The sequence below is a fragment of the Balaenoptera musculus genome, chromosome 18, assembly GCF_009873245.2.
Source record: "Balaenoptera musculus isolate JJ_BM4_2016_0621 chromosome 18, mBalMus1.pri.v3, whole genome shotgun sequence".
Taxonomy (NCBI): Eukaryota; Metazoa; Chordata; class Mammalia; order Artiodactyla; family Balaenopteridae; genus Balaenoptera; species Balaenoptera musculus.
In genome coordinates this window covers 7,958,214-7,975,709 of record NC_045802.1, presented here as the reverse complement: position 1 = coordinate 7,975,709, position 17,496 = coordinate 7,958,214, and the positions used below count along the sequence as shown (strand labels likewise).

The window sequence follows — 17,496 nt, the reverse complement described above, 5'->3', positions numbered from 1 at the left end:
AATATTTCCAAAAATGTCTAGTCATTTTAGTAATTGAACTTTGAAAATTAAACCTTGAGTCTAGTTCATCATAAACACTGGTAAAGCCTGAGCAACAATTAACTTAATTTCTTGGGTAAAATCCCCAAAGTTGACTTGATTTCTATTTGTCCTTGATTCCTCATCAGAAAGAAGTGTAATATGCCTGTCTCCAAAATAGCCTACGGAGAGTTACTTTCTGAAAGGCCAAAAAATAAATTTCACATTCAGTTAATGTGATCAATGAGCACTCACTTTTATCAGCAGCTTTCAAGGTATTTTCCCCTGTTACCACTTGTCAATTTATGTATATCCAGACTTCTGTCTTGCCTGTGGTATTTGCTGTGGAGGAATGTCTCACTATATGTAATCATAGCACAAAACAGTTATGTCATACTTTTATGGGGGAGACTGAGTCTTAATATTTGGAGAAAGATTCCTTTTCTCAAAGTATTGAGTAGGTTTGGTTTGGTTAAGCTCTCCTGGTGGGCAGGATGATGAGGAAGTTTCCCTATGCTGTTGCTACTTGGCTGTGGCAGATGTGCGATGGTTCTGTGGTAGTGGTCTAACTTTGCTAGCTCTGGGTACTTCCTAAAAGACAACCAGTCAAAATTAGTTATTTTTGAGTCTCTTTGCATATAGTTTTTAAACAATATAAGCATGTGTACCATAACTGAAAACTTTAGGATAAATTTAGCTTTTCTAGTAACTAGTGGTTTTGCTTTCCCAGAATTGTTCTGCTTAAGGACCGGTGGCAGTACGGTATAGTGGAAAGAGCACATTTTGGGGTAGGAAAAGATCTGGTTTCTTATCCAAGGGTCCAAGCTGTGCGCCCCGCCACTCTGCCCCAGCACTGTGGTTTTTAGGCCGATCACCTAACTTTTCTAATCTCCATTTCCTTATCCAAATCTATAGAACATAACTGACCGAGTCTGTCTCTGATGTTGTGGATTCCTCTAAGGCAGGGTTTCTCAACCTTAGTTCTATTGACATTTTGGGCTGGATAATTTTTTTTTTTTAATTTAACACAGATTGTTTCTATGTAAAAATTGGGTATTTTGTTCATCATGGATTTTTTACTTGAATTTTTTTTTTTGTCTGTGTGGCATGCCGATCTTAGTTCCCCAACCAGGGATCAAACCTGTGCCCCCTGCAGTGGAAGCGCAGAGTCCCAACCCCTGGATCACCAGGGAAGTCCCTACTTGAATTTTTAAATTAAAGTATAGTTGATTTACAATATTATATTAGTTTCAGGTGTACAACATAGTGATTCAAAAATTTTATAGATTACACTCCATTTAAAGTTATTATAACATTTTGGCTGTATTCCCTGTGCTGTACAAGGTATCCTTGTGGCTTATTTATTTTATACGTAGTAGTTTGTATGGGCTGGGTAATTGTGGTGGGCCACGCTGTACACTGAAGAATGTTTACCAGCATCCCTGACCTCTACCCACTGGAAGGCCTTGTTGTGACAACCAGAAATGACCCCTGCCCCTTGAGGACTTCTGCTGTAGGAAAAGTGACTTTGAACTTCAAAGAGGGAAGTAAACCGGCGCTTAACTGAATGCCTTCTAGTGAGCTTGGCTGTGCTCTGTGCTCTTAGGTTCACAATAATCCTCTCACTGTTTTATAGATGGCAAAATGAGGCAAAAGACCATCTGAGCAAGTTAAAAGGTTAATCAGAACTTCGATCTGACTCCAAAGCCCGTGTTCTCCCCGTGGTAGTAAAGTGACCACAGCATGCACTTACCCAGGCGTAGAAGTTGATCACTGTCAAAATACACTTTCATCCTCACTGAAAACTCTTTAATGGGAGGACTCAAAATCTGTTCTCTGAAATGATCCATAAAGTTCAATCATGGTAGGATCTGCGGTGTTTTCACCAGGCTGTATCCAGTTTTCTAACCCCATGCTTATACGAAACACCAAAGCTTTTCTTTACCAAATACAGATTCTTAATCCAGTGTTTTCAAACCTGGTCAAGACCACTATTTTTCTTTAAAAACAGAAAGAGGGTAAAACAAAATAGCAGTGCATCAGAAGCAGGTGAGGTATTATTTCTTGATGCTTTTGTTAGACAGTTGCAATTGTTCATTTAAAAAACAAGAAACAAGCTTGGCTTTTCTTTGAGCGCTGGATTAGAAACAATGATTCACAACACTGGCTGCCTTTTAGCATTTCTCAGGGGCTTTTAAAAAAATACCACCGCCCACCCCCCGCCCCCGCCCCAGGTCCTGATGGGACCTGGGCATCAGGAAAGCTTCCCAGGTGAGTGTAATGTATAAACTGAAGAACCACTGGACTTGACTATATGTGAACTGTCCTACGTGATAACTTTCTTATCTCAGCCTTAAGAACTTGCAGTTTCACTTTCTGAGCAACGATGCTGTATTCTGTAGATACTGATGCATGCTCACCCATTTACATTTTTCTGTACTTAGCCTTTTCTCACTGGCTATAGATGTTCACCACCCCTCACCTCAACAACCTCTGCACAAACACATGCTCCATCCCAGAGGTTTCCTACAAATGTGCTTTTGTCTTTTATTATTAAAAATAAGTACAGAGAATCGGGGAACAACCCCCTCTGTACTGAGTCCTGGCTTCAGCTGAGTTGGGGGCTTTACTGATAGTAAAGTAAGTGTTTGCGTGGCTTTTCCGTCAAACATACGTGGGTTTACATTCCGGCTCCACGTTTTACGATCGGCATGGCCTTGGCGTTGACCTCCCCTGGCCAGTTTCCTCCGTTAAGATGGGTTTGTCCCTCCACAAAGTAGTTGTGGGGATTAAAGGTGATGCTGGTGCAGAGAAGTGTTTGGTGACGCTGGCGCAGAGCAGACACCCAGTGAAGGGCACCGTTAACGATGACTGAAGGGCTCCATCGTCTGTCTCCTTCTTGCTAGTTTTCTTCTCTGCCGTCAGCATATCCTGTTTACTCCTCACCTCCCACCACTACACACACACAAACACACTGAGTTTTTTAAAAAATGTCTTCCCTTTCATGTTTTCTGTGGAAAGTGTGGCTTTTTAAATAGACACAGGCAGTCAGATCATGCCTTTCTTCCAGCTCGGTGAATGAACCAGCCACTATGGGTTTAGTGGAAACTCAGCATCTGCTTTTATTGCCCAGGGCTACCTCTTTGCTAACCACTTCCAGGCCGGGGAATGTTCTGAAAGCCAGATGGGGCCAGAAACATCTCTGGAGAATCTCGACTTGACAGTCCATAAGCAGAGAACACTATCTTCCCAGTTCCAAAGATGTGGTGATTGTCAGAATTGGTGAATTGTCTTGTTTACTAACGTAGAAAGCCTCTCTGCAAGAGTCGTTTTAGTAATATCCTTTTCCCTTCAAACGACAACAATCCCAGAGTAGCATTCTTTCTTTTTTTTTTTAATGCCCCACCTTTTAATTCAGAAAAGTTGAAAGCATAGTGCAATGAACACAGGACCAGTCGCTGCAACACCCCTACATCTTCACCACGACGCTTCTCAGCACAGGGACCTCCGCTTCCCAGCACCAAGTCCGTCATCACATCCAAGAGCCCTCCTGTGCACACGATAGTATTATCAGGTCCAATGTCCCCAAAATGTCCTTTGCAGCTATTTTTCGGATTCAAGATACAATCAAGGATTATATGCTTCATTTGGTTGTCATAATCTGCCCAACACTTTTTAAATGGTATAAGTTTTGTTTGAGAATTTTGGGCATTTTACAGCAATACTATACAAAAGCGTTTTGCCTAAAGGATAGCTTTTTTAGAGGAATTGGAAGATGGCTCCTTATCAGTCAAGTAATTTTTGTTAGACAGTACTTGTATCCACTTATATAAAAAAAAAAGCAGCCTTAAATGTGGCTCGTCAACCAAAAGGTTTATATAAATTTTGTAGAATGTACTTATTAAATTACATCTTTATAAAAGCTACTGGGGTGATCTAGTGATAGGGTCATAAACTTTCTTCCATTAGTATGCAATACACGTCCAGGCATAAGCAGTCCCAATGCTTAACAGCCACAAAAATAAAATCTAGACCAACAAGGACTTACTGTATAGCACAGGAAACTCTGCTCAGTTTTCTGTAATAACCTACATGGGAAAAGAATTTGAAAAAGAATAAATACATGCATACGTATAACTGACTCTCTTGCTGTACACCTGAAACTAACACAACATTGTTAATCAACTATACTCCAATATAAAATGAAAAATTTTTTTAATTATTTAAAAAAAACTAGATTAGGAGATCTCTACTTTACAGTTGCTATGTTTTAATGGAACGTAAGTGTGTGTCCTGCACATAATTGGTCTACACACTTTCCACACACAGCTCATGAGTTCTGGTCACGCTCACCAGGAGTGGTTGTCTGGCTGGAATTCCTCTGCCCAGCAGCCCTGGGTCCTCAGGCGGGACCATCGTCTTCACAGCACTAACCAGGCCTCCCAGTTGGTGGCATGTGATTAAAGAGTTTGCAGGACACAGGACACAAAGCCCCATGCCCTTCCCCACCGTCCTTGCTGAAGTCTTGCTTCCTGGGCAGGGCGGGAAGCCCCCAGCAGATGTGCTGACACACATCTCCCTGTGTCAAAGAGTCCAGAGAAAACTTGTGATGGGTGCCCTTCTGGGGATAAAAATATGCCCAGGAGTGAGCTCTGTAAGAGCTTGGCCACTTCCATTCAAGCCATGGGTGGAGTGGAGGGAGGGGCATTTCTCAGAACAGGGGGCTGCAGCTCCCAGAAGAGTACACACACACACACACACACACACACACACACCACCGCCCGCCCCACCTCCATGGCCCTGCCCTGTATCTTCCCTGCCCAGGCCTCCCCAGGAATCTTGGCCAAACTTCCTGACAACATCCATTAGCTCCCCCTGGGGAGCTCCCTTTATGTCTCTCCTGTTGTATTTAAAGCACTTATAGTGATCTCTTTATATTTCTTTCTCCCACTAGACTGTGCACTCCTTGAGGACAGTAACAGTTTCTTAATCCCATCTGTGTCCCCAGAGCTTAGCGTAGAGTCTGATACATAGATGAAATGTTAACTAAATGAATAAATGAAATAATTAATGGACAGGTGCTGGCCAGATCCCACTTCCTTTTCTTTTTAATTAAAAACATTTATTTATTTATTTATTATTTATTTAGGCTGCCCCGGTTTTAGTTGTGGCACATGGGATCTTTAGTTGTGGCATGCGGGTTCTAGTTCCCTGACCAGGGATCAAACCCAGGCCCCAACCCAGGCCCCCTGCATTGGGAGACCGGAGTCTTACCCACTGGACCACCAGGGAAGTCCCAGATCCCACATTCTTGAGAAGGAAAACCATGCCCCATTCTAGAAACCATAGTGTCTGTATTCATTTCCTGAGGCTGGTGTAACTAGTAAACATAAACTGGGTGGCTTAAAACAACAGAAATTTATTCTCTTATAGATCTGGAGGCCAAAAGTCTGAAATCAAGTTGTTGGCAGGGCCGGTCTCCCTCTGAGGGCTCTCAGGGAGAATCCTCCCTTGCCTCTTCCAGCTTCTGGTAGCTCCAGGCATTCCTGGGCTTGTGGTCACATCTTCCTCTGTTTCTCCCTCACCCTTTCCCTTATGTGCCCCTGTCGTCTCCTTTTGCATCTCATAAAGACCATTGCGATGGCATTTAGGACCCACCCAAAAAAATCCATGGTTATCTCCTTATGTCATGATGCTGAACTTAATCACATCTGCAAAGACCCACTTCCCAATAGGGTCACATGCACAGCTTCTGGGGATTAGAACTTGCTGTCTGTGGACTGTGGACTGTGATTCAGCCCATACAGTGCTCCACAGTGAATGAAAAAAGTATTGCCTACATCTTCCTTGCAATTTTTTCCTGTCTGTGCTTCACCAGAGAGAAATCGCCCAGATAAAATATGCTTGCTTTGTTTTGGTCTAGGAAAATTAAACGAGTAAGTTGAAACGTTAAGCCTTTAGTATTACCTCTGATGGTGATAAAGATGCACACAAATGACATCATTCTTCGTGAGAGTCCCCACGAGCAGGAGGTAGAAGGAAGAGGGGAGGCTGATAGGTGCGTTTCAGGATGGGAGGTCAGGGAAGGTGTGACATGTCAAACCACCCAAATTATTTCAGACTAGCAGATAAACTACAAAATATTCTCTTGGGGATCTTGAAACCGAGGAGAGGGGGGACCCAGGTTTCACCTGAGCTCAGCAAGGGCAGGGGCTGGTGTGAGGGATGGCGGGTAGAGGGATGGCCTCAGGGAGGGACCCCGAGTAGTCAGGGTTCAGGAAGCACAGAGTGGCCTCCAGGGTCTAGAAGAATGATCCTGGCTCCACCCTGAATCTCAGAGGGACCTGACCAAGCTTCCAGGAGCTGTAGCCAGCCTCCCCCCTGAGCACCTGGGGTGGAGAAAAGACCACAGTCCCTCCTTGATGGGCCCCTATTTTCTACCAAAGCATCCTAAAAAAACAAACAACTTGTGTTCTGAGGCTTAGCCAAGCCGTGCTCCTTTGGGTTGTCCAGGCAAGGGGAGAGAAGAGAGCCTCATCCTCTAATCCACTGCTTAGAGACCGGGGTCCTGACTAGACTTCATTAGTGATGGCAGGTCACTCGTGCCAGGGTCGTCAGGCTCACGGACCCTGTCGGTCAGATCTGGGTAGGAGGAGGGAAGAGACGGCTCAGGAGCCAGGTCGGAGAAAAGTCCGATGTTTCACTCCTTTGTTTCATGACTTTGCCCCACTTTCTTCTAACCAGGCCAGACCAGTTGGAAGGTGGCACCTGGAAGTATCTGGAACCCTGCTTGGCTTGATTTATAAGATGGGTTTTGTTCTCAACACTGCTGATGGTGATAAAGATGCACACAAATGACATCATTCTTCGTGTTCTGAGGCTTAGCCAAGCCGAGGCTAATCCGATAATGGCATCATTTCCTCAAGGGATTAGTTAATAGAGAGGACAACACAGCAACACAATGCTAATGCAGAGCTCCCGGTTTAAAACAGTACCAAGTAGGCAGGCTGGGACCCCGAGGATTAAACTCCAAATGTTTGGTCCCAAAATCAAGGATTAAAAATGAATACTTAATTAAAATAGAGAGAAATCCACTGTTGAAAGGTTTATAGAAAGCAGGGTGGAAAAAGAGGTCTGGACAAGTTAGGCTGACTGCTCAGAGGTCTAGAAACAGAGGTGGGGATGCCTGTTTGGGGAGCAAAGTTCTCCCCACTCCCTTATTAATAGCTGAGGAAATAAAGGCCCAGGGAATAAAGCAATAAAATGCTCTGGCCCGTCAGCAAGTTGGCGGCAGAGCTGGGACTGGGTTCCCTCTCTGCCACTGGAGCCTGGATTCAGTGGGAAGGAGAAAACTCCGGAATCAAACCCAGGTCAGGAAGGAAGGAAGGAGAAGTGGGGAGGGAAGGAGGGGTGGGGGAAGGCGAAGGCAGGCAGACAGACAGGCACAGTCTGATGGTTTGAGGCAATGAGAATCGACTGTAGACCTTACGGGACAGGCAGAGGATTGTCTGTGTACCTAGCGTCCTCCTCTTCTCCCGGTGACAGTGACCACAGGGCCTTTGCATCTCTGTGGCTCTAGGAGAACAGCCATTTTTAAAGGACCCAGCCCCAGACTTCAGTTGGTTGGGCCGAGGTAAGTGCTGACCCAAGATTTGTCAGCAAGTCCCTTTGCTAGGGATTTGGGACTTGGAACCCAAGAGAACTCGAAGTCCATCTCTCTCTGGAGCTAAAGCTGCAGATTAAACCTGAAGACTGTTGTGGCCATGCTTCCTGCAACACAGAGGAAACTGGTCTGCAGAGAGAGAACAGGCAGCACTCAGGGTCAAGAGCTGGAAGGACAGTCCTGATGGGGTTTTTAGGTTCCTGGTCATAGTTTTCCCCACAGTTCTAGGAGCCAATAAACTTTTTTTGCCTAAGCTTGTTTAACTTTGATTTCCTCTTGGGTAAGTCCTCACTGATGCGAGCATTCTGCGCAAGCACGAGCTGGAGGTGCCCAGGTCTGGGTTTCCGGCTGGCTGGGTCAGAGAAATCCCGGGGGGAAATCAGACAATTTAACTCGGTAGCGGAGCAGCCTCTCCCACGGAGCTGCTGGCAGTTCAGACACGTGTGGAATGTCAGTCATGGTGGAGGTGAGGGCAGGGCTCCTGAAAAGCGCCTGGTGAGGATCCAGCCGTCTTGGCAAGGATGGTCTGTGAAGAGGGAGTGAGGCCCCTGGGGCCTCGACATGTGGGGCTAGAGGAGTCTGAGAAGTGAAAAGGAAGTCAGGGCAGGCTCACCCCTAATATTTGGGGGGTCCAGGGCAAGAGTGCAAATGGAGGCCCAGGTTTTAAAAGTTAAGTATCAAGTTAACAAACTGTGAAATACAATATTTAACACATGGTGAGTGTTTGTCTTCCTACCGTGGCCACTCCACAAGGCCCCGGAAGGCCGGTTTGGATGTAGAATTCTTGGCGTCCTCGTAGATCGGTGGTGAATGTGGCAATGTGGGGAGAGCCAGCGCCTGGCTCCCAGCCCCTGGCTCCCAGCCCCTGGCTCCCAGCCCCTGGCTCGCCCTCCTTCTCCCTGCACCCCAAGGTCCTCAACGTGCTTCTGCATGCTCCCCCAGCCAGCATGTCCCATATCTGTCTGCGCCCAGCAAACACCGCCCCTCAGCCACCTGGAGGGGCTGGGACCGTGTGATCCCCCCTGTGGATGAACAGATCCCAGGGAAGCTGCACAGGCTCTGAACCTGAACCCGTGGCCACCTGGGCACAGGATCTCCAGGTCCTGGGACCTGCAGCGTGGTCTAGAAGGGGGTGCAGCCTTTGGGGGGATGCTTTCTCCTTGGTCCTGCAGACCCCCAGCCCCGTGGGAGGGGCATGACCAGGACAGCGCCCTCTCGCCCCTCTGGGAAGGATACTGGTCATGGGCTGGCTCGAGAAGGGGTGAGCTGGTCTTAGAAAGTGCTGGACTGGGGATGTCAGGAGACTTCCTAGCTTTGCAGCATGGGCTCTCTTTACAGCAAGGTCTTTGTAAAATGATGGCTCTGAGTCAGAGGCAGAGATTAATAACCCAGTGTTTGGGGCCAAAGTAAGGTTCGAATTTTGAGGGTTTTTTTTCCGCTTTGCTGTATGACTTTGGGCAAAATATTTAATTTCTCTGAGAACCGGTTTTCTCATCTGTAAAGTAGGGATGTACCCTCTCTAGGCTGCTTTGAGGATTAGATGATGTCCATGAGGAGGTTAGCATAGTAGGTGCTCTGTAACCAGCAGCTGCATTGTTATTCTTTTTCTGCTATTGTTGGGACCTCTGAGATGGCCTACAGCTTTTCAATGACTGCTCTAGGGCCATGCTTGGAAGGGAGAGGCCCACTGGCCTTCTGGTTTTATTCCCTCTTTTCTGAGAGTCACTGCTGTTGGTAGTTAGGAGTGTGGGCTCTGATTTCCTCGTGCCCTTACTTAACTGTGAACCATCAGCAAGTTGCTTAGCTTCCTGGGGCCTCAGTGTCCTTGTTGGCGAAATGGGACCATAATAGCATCCATTCCTAGGGATGCTTTTAGGAGTAAGTGAGATGATCCGTCTAAGAGCTTAACCAAAGCTTGCCTGGCACAAAGCAAACTTTCAAAACTGTCCGCTATTTTTTTACCAACACCTCCTTTCTCTCTCCTGCTGTCCTAGGCCCAGCCGTGGGCAGCCGCTGCTGTGATATTTGGGCTTCTGTGGAGCTGCTTTAGGACCCATCGGCCCTGTGCAATCTTCACTCAATGGAATAATGGCTTCCGAGGAAGAAAAACCTCAAATCCGATTTGTTTTCTTAAATCCAAGCTCTAACTGCTTTGGGAAGAAGCCCACGTTGGCTGAAATCATTTCTTGTTTCGTTCTTTTCTTGCCCCTGTGGGGCAAAGCTTAATCTCAGTCAGACTTTTTGATTAACCGGGGAAGAAGAATTTGCCAAGAAAAGAAAATAGCAGCCTGATTTCTTCCGAACTCAAACAAGGAAACTGCTGTGTGATCAGTATTCCTTTCGAGCAGCTTCACGTCCTTCTTTTTCTTGTGTAAGAAAATCTAAATGAAACCAACCTGCGCCGAGGATGGACAAATGCGGCTTCTCCCTGAGAGCTGACACGCGGGCAACCTTGTGGCACCAGAGGATCTGGTGATGCTGGGCACCCCCAGCGCAGGTGCCCCCCGGGCAGGCTTGCTCTGCTCCAAGGGCGGCCTGGAAGAAAAGAACCAGGTGAGTGTGGATTCCTCGGGCACCTGGAGGCTCTCTGCTACCTCCTGTCTACATGTAAGCCCCGGATGGAGCTCTGTCATCACAGCACGTGGTCCACTAGCAGAGACATGTATACGCTCATCCTTTCTACTTGACCCTCTATCACCACCTCTGTCCCCCTGTTCATTTCCGAGCACCTTGGAAAGCCAGCTACTTCCACCCCTCAAACGCCTTCCTTTCATGGCCGAGTCGTTGCCACTGTCACCTCCCCCCAGCTCTGTGCTAACCAAACTCAACATTTCCCAGAGCCTCCCTTTCCTGCCTTGCCTGGGGCCTTGCCTCATGCCCCTCCTTTATTTCCCTCTTTCTGTCTCTCTTTATTATTATTATTTTTTTTGCTGTGCTGTGCAGCTTGCGGGATCTTAGTTCCCCGACCAGGGATTGAACCCGTGCCCTCGGCAGTGGAAGCGCGGAGTCCCAACCACCGGACCGCCAGGGAATTCCCTCTCTTGCTCTCTTTAATTTTTAATTGTGGTAAAACACACATAGCATACAATTTACCATCTTAGCCACTTTAAGTGTGCAGCTCTGTGGCATCAAGTCCATTCGCATCATCGTGCAACCATCACCACTGTCCATCCCTGGAAGTCTTGTCATCTTGCAGAACTGAAACTCTGTACCCCATAAAAAAAGAACTCCTCCTTCCCCTCTCCCCCAGCCTCTGGCAACCACCGTTCTACTTTCTATGAATTTGACGACTCTAGGAACCTCATGTAAGTGGAATCACAGCATTTGTCCTTTTACAATTAGCTTATTTCACTGAGCATAATGTCCTCATGGCTCATCTATGCTGTAGCAGCTGTTCCTCCTCTTAACGTTCCCTTTGAAGTGGCTGTGTCCTGTCCATCTTCCAGGTCTGAGTATGAATTCCTGTCCTCCAGGAAGCCCCGCGTCGACCCCCACTGCTGGTGCTTCCACAGTGCTTGGCGCCCTCCTTCAGGGGAGAGCCAGGCATAGAAGGGACGGAGCCCAGAGACCCCTCTGCCCCCACCGAGCATAGCTCCGTGGGGTACAGACCCCTCCTCATTCCCAGCTGTACCCCAGTGTTGCATCACAGCCCCATGCCCAGCAGAGAGGACTCAACAAATAGTGCAGCGTAAATGTTGAACAAACTTTTGCTGACAATTTCCAGCACAAACCTTGAGCCCAAATCTGCACGTACTTGATTTATCAGGGGTACGAGGAATCTTAACCTTTGCTGGAGCATGGGGTTTGTCTCTAAGGCGTGGCTCTCTATCCGATTGCTGACCCTCTGGCCTCTCCTGCAACCCCACGTCATCAGGTCAGCACCCGCTGTCTCTTGGGGAGCCCAGCGGTGTCTCCAGCCCCTGTGCTGCATGCACAGACCCCGCCACCCTCTGGCCTCCTGGCGTCATTTCTCTGGACGTGGTTTCCCAGTCTGCCTGTTCCGGCCTCACTTCACCCTGCACAGCCAGAGAAGTGCCTACTCCTGGCCACCTCTCCACCCCTTTCCACTTAAGGAACCTCAGCCATTGTGTGTCTCAGCAAGTAACACCGGCGCCATCACTCAGGCCTGCATTCTGGGGAGGATTCCTGATTCCACAATAATCTGCCCATTGCCAATAGCTTCTACTTCTTTCCTTCCGATGCTCAAACAAAAGCCCTTCTCCAAGGCCCGGTCCTTTCACTGTTGGGGAATGGACAGAGGGTGGGACCATGTTCCTGCCTTACCACTGACCAGTGGCTTGACTTTGGGCAAATCACAAATCCCCCTAAGCCTCACTTTCCCCATCTGTATGTGGAGATAACAAGGAGTGCGTCCCCAGGAAGCTGCGAGAATGAACAAAGTAACGTAGCAATTCCCTACGTCAATGTCAGCAGTGGCCCTCGGTGGAAGACCCTCGACAGTGGTTGACGTTGAATGAGGCCTGTGCTATTGCAGGAGGATGGGCCCCACTGAGGTGATGCAGGTGAGGTAACACTAACCTGGGTAGACTAATGCCAAGAGCCTCACCTTCCCCCTTCGCACTTTCTCCCTCCCCGTCCTCGGTGCTACAGCCAAGCTGCCAGGGAAAGCACCGATCTGATTTCCAGGGAATCCGTGTTGCTCAAAGAATCACATGTGGTAGACACTCTCTTAACTGAACTGATGGATTGACTGACTGTCTGTAAACACCCTGCCAAATGCCCACAGAATGTTCTAGACGTTCATGTCTGGTAGATGGCACTCCTGCTCCCAGTGGCTGAGGGGTTGAGTCGTATACTTAACAAGAATCAGCTGTATTTGTTCCCAAACTTGTGTGTGCCAGTTGTACATTTTATTGTGATTATAAATGTATTTAAACAAAATGAAAATTGATAAAATTAGTGTGAAAGAACTTTGTGAAAACTAAGATGAGTACTTGGAAAAGACTAGATTAAGGGTCATGTTGAATTGAGGATACATGAGACAACAGTTAAAGCTTGGGGGAAATTATAAAAAAAACTAAAAGTATAGTACTCTCTCATTGCTTTGCAAATATCTTTAAGTTCTTGTTCTACTTTAAAAAAGCAGAAACTGAATATGATGAATAATGCATTTATGGCAGACTGTGCTGAACTTGATTCTGACTTGAAGAAAAAGCCTTGGCCCGACATCAAAAGATTGGGGATGAAGTCTACTCTTGAGAATTGAACTAAAATGTTTATAGGGTGTACATACAATTTTTTAATGGTTCCTTGCCTTCAAATGTACATTTTTAAATTAACCCAACGATCACTGGTATTGATCCAGCTGGATGAAGGGGCTTCTGCTGTTCAACCTCCTGTTTGGGACCCTCTAAGCAGCCCCATTCTGGTCTCGTTCACTGCTCACATCTTCTACTTTCCGTTCCACTCATTTAGCCACTCACCAAAAAGTGAATAAGAATCAGAACCACCTCTGAGTTCAGAGATGACTTCCTGTGCTGCCTCTACTTGGAGCGGATGAAAGCAAGAGAGTACGAGCATCTGCTGTGGCCACCTCCTGCTGTGTGGGAGCTGTGTGTTTATGTTGTTGGGAAGACCTTTCCCACCTTACATCCCATAGCAGTTTCAGTGCTTTGGATCAAATTGTGTCCCCTGCACCCTGACCCCGCCCCCAGCCAAATTCATATGTTGAAGCCCTACCCCCCAGTGTGATGGTCTTTAGAGATGGGGCCTTTGGAAGGTAATTAGGGTTGGTGAGGTCATGAGGGTGGGGCCCTTCGGATAGGATTAGTGGCTTTATAGGAAGAGGAGTGGATAGAGTTTGCTCTCTCTCTACCCATGAGGACACAGAGAGAAAGTGCCGGCCTGCAAGCCAGGATGAAGGCCCACCTGTGCTTGGAATTGAATTGGTGGAGACCTTGATCTTGGACTTCCAGCCTCCAGGACTGTGAGAAATAAATGTCTGTTGCTTAAGCCATCTAGTCTACGGTATTCTGTCACAGCAGCCTGGGCAGACTCACACTCTGAGGCAACTAAAGAGAGGCAACTAAGACCACAGCAGGTCCTGGGAAAGTGTATAGAGGATGGCACTCATTCTGCTGCCGCCAACCAGGAAGATGCCGATGATGTCAAACCCTCAAACCCCAGACCCCGACACCAGCCGGGGTGGACAGAGGAGCCCCCTCCATTCCCAGTCTCAGACTCTAACACACTGACACATTCACCATCTCATGAGATTGCAGACCCACCTGGGAGATCTCCAGGTGTACAGACAGGGAGTTTACATGACTCGCCTGAGGTCACACTGCTTTCTTTTTATTTTGGCCGCACCACGCGGCATGCGGGATCTTAGTTCCCTGACCAGGGATCGAACCCACGCCCCATGCAGTGGAAGTGCAGGGTCTTAACCTCTGGACCGCCAGGGAAGTCCCCCACACTGTTTTCAAAGACAGACCTCTGACCGTAACCAAAGCCCATGACACGTTCTAATAAGCCTAGTGTTCTCCCAAACCAAACTTTAGATGCATGGCTCTCTGTCACTTTCTTGCATGAAATGCATGATGCATGGTGTTTCTATGTGTGATACCCTCTGACTTTGATGGCATCTGAAGCATTTCACTATCCGACCTCCCGGAACAGAGATTGCTAGTTGTCTACCCCCAGTCCAGTCCTACCTTCCTCCTTAGTTACAGAACTCCCAGCCTCTCTTACAGGGAGGTGTGGCCGTGTGGCTAAGTTCTGGCCACCAAGATGTGAGCAGAAGTGTGCAGGACCTCCTGAAAAAGTCTGTAAAGGGAGATGGTCTGGCTGGAAGGTGCACCCCCTTTGTCCTGGACCCCTGTTCTGCAAGCCCCTGTTTATCCACGCTGCCTGGAGTGCGGGTGGAAGCAGGAGGCCCCAGCAGCCGTCTGTACCTCCAGGCACTGTGAAGACAGAAGCCAGAGCTGAGATGGGGTAGAAGTGTGCACAAGCGGCCTGGGCTCATGGCCATGGAGCTGCTGCACCGAGAAAACGGGGAAGTTGGGGTGACAGGAACATCATTGCTCATGCAGCCCCACGACCTAGAATCTAAGTCCCATGATGAGAGGAGGGGCAGGGGACACTGAAGGGGCCGTGTCTATAGTTGTCTTGGTGACTGGGACTCAGGAAGGCTGGTGTCGGCGTCTGGGGAACAAAACTCCTCACAGAACTGGAGCGAGAGGCAGTATTCACTCACCCTACTTCTCTGTAGAACCCAAGCCCCAGTGCAGGGAGAAGGCGGTACCCCGGACGCTCCCAGCTTTGGGAGCCCCAGGCCCTGGCCCCCAGCCCAGCCCCTCAGGAGGTCACAGGGGCTGCACTGGACTCCTGTGGGAGGAACGGCGAGGTGGTCCTGCCTCAAACAGCTTGGTGGGCAGTAACGACAGCCACGGAGCTCAAGGGAAAGGACCTGAGAGGTAGCCCTTGACCACATGGGATGGCCAGACAAAACGGGGTCTCCTTAGAGTATCCCGAGCCAAGCAGGCAGGACATTAAACTGGTGAGATCTGAGCTGTGACCTCGCCATACTCGCAGGCTGTGGGGCTTAGGGACAAGGGACTCATGCTGATGACAGGGTGGCCTGGGATACCTCAGTCAGGAAAGTCTGCCTTTTATTTCAGGAGGGCCCTCGCTTCAACCTGGGCGTTTCTTTTAGGCTGACCTGTCACTGCAAAATGCGTCCCATCCATGTGTGTCTTCCTTCACTTCAAGGACGGCGTCTTCTGGAGAGAGGGTTAGAGGTCTCTTCAGGCTGGAAGGAGAAGGAACAGGTATGGGAAGAGGAACTCAGGATCACACTGGTGACAGGGAGCCAAGGGTAACTCCTCAGTTACATGGATTTTCTGTGTTAGAACAAGACCCAGGCTGGCTGAATCCGTTAGATAACAGGAACATTTTCCCCTGAGCTTTCACTCAACTCTCAAACTACCAACTCATCTGTGATGTTTTCCAGGTGAATGGCTTTCTGCATTCAGTCAGCTTATGTTAGTTGTGGTTGTGTTTGATAGGCTGGCATCCTGGAAGAATCACTCCTGACATCCAGAATCCAATCAACACGTTCAGTTGTGCAAAACTGATGTGCAGAGAAAGATAACATTTTTAGGGCTGAAATGAAACTGAAAGATCAGCCAGGCCCACCCCTCATTTTATAAATCGGTGGAAGCCATTGCCGGAGGTCACACAGCTAATGAACTTCAGAGTAGACCTCAGTTAACCCTAACTCGTAAACAGTGCTGCAAACACATTGTTTTGTAGGTTTTGTTTGTCTGTTTGTTTGTTTGTTTTTTGTTTGGCTGCGCCTCGCGGCATGTGGGATTTTAGTGCCCTGACCAGGGATCAAACCCATGCTCCCTGCATTGGAAGTGCAGAGTCCTAACCACTGGACCACCAGGGAAGTCCTATCCAGATACACTATATAAGGGCTCCTCAGTTTCTTTATGTGTGTGTGTATTTTTCTTGGAAAGAATTGACAGACTGCTTCCTGGGGTATTTGGAGTCAAGTTGGACAGAATTACAAACATCGGGGCTTCCCTGGTGGCGCAGTGGTTGAGAATCTGCCTGCTAATGCAGGGGACACGGGTTCGAGCCCTGGTCTGGGAAGATCCCACATGCCACGGAGTGGCTGGGCCCGTGAGCCACAACTACTGAGCCTGCGCGTCTGGAGCCTGTGCCCTGCAACGGGAGGGGCCGCGATAGTGAAAGGCCCGCGCACCGCGAAGAAGAGCGGTCCCCGCACCGCGATGAAGAGTGGCCCCCGCTTGCCGCAACTGGAGAAAGCCCTCGCACGAACCGAAGACCCAACACAGCCAAAAAATAAAAAATAAAATAAAAATAAATAAATAAATAAATAAATAAAGTAGCTATAAAACGCAGCTTTTTTTTTTTTTTTTTTTTTATTCACACACACACACACACACTGTATTTTATTTTTACAAGACATAAATAGACTGACACCAAGCATTGTACATGGATGACCACAACAAAAGCAACAATGATTGCAATTACCAAACATGAAACACACTCATACTATGTCATAATATTGACATTCAGTCCAGTAATCCTCCACTGTAACAGCTCCTTTACTTTGCAGTGAAAATTGATTTGTATATTCTTTGCCTCTGAGTCCTTGTGGGATTTTTTTTTTTTTAAATTCACACAGAAAGTCACAAAAATTATACTCATCCTCATCAGTTCACTCAGTCCCATGTAATTAATTTTTTTTTCATCTTGATCTTTTGTTAGCACTTTTATGAGTTCATCAGTTTTTCATTAGAGTTCTGAAAATGCTTATTCATTCAGTTCAGCAGTACAGTCAGTTACCAGAAACCTGTACTTGTCAGAGTCTTTTCCATGAATTTCTTGAAGATGAAACCCTTTTATAGGAACATATTTGCAAAATCATCAGAGTACACCCAGAACTGTCTGTAAATGACAAAAGACTTAAAAATGACCACGGTTAAAGATTTGATGAAAGTTCATAATAATGCAGTTGACAAGAAAATTAGTTATTTCTGAGATATACATTTTAAAGTAATAACTAGGATTATTACTTATAACATTATACCAGAACATATAAGATTTTTAGAAATTTCATGTAATGTCTGAAACATTTATATTAACATATTTCCATACATATTTCCATACAAATACAAATATAAGATTTTTAGAAATTTCATGTAATGTCTGAAACATTTATATTAACATATTTCCATACAAATAACCCAATGAAAGTTTAGTAGCTATAAAACGCAGCTTTAAAAAAAAAAAAAAAAAAGAATTACAAACATGGAAGCACC

General features: G+C 47.2%; 1 protein-coding gene across 1 annotated transcript in view; it reads right to left on the bottom strand.

Moving 5' to 3' along the window:
- Positions 1-6,571: 6,571 nt before the first annotated feature.
- The window catches only part of LOC118884395 (WD repeat-containing protein on Y chromosome-like), a 115,480-nt gene continuing 104,555 nt past the window's right edge, over positions 6,572-17,496 (bottom strand). The window contains 3 exon segments of the mRNA XM_036832045.1: positions 6,572-6,660; positions 10,078-10,216; positions 14,946-15,028. Of these exon segments, the coding sequence (XP_036687940.1) occupies positions 6,572-6,660; positions 10,078-10,216; positions 14,946-15,028 (311 nt within the window).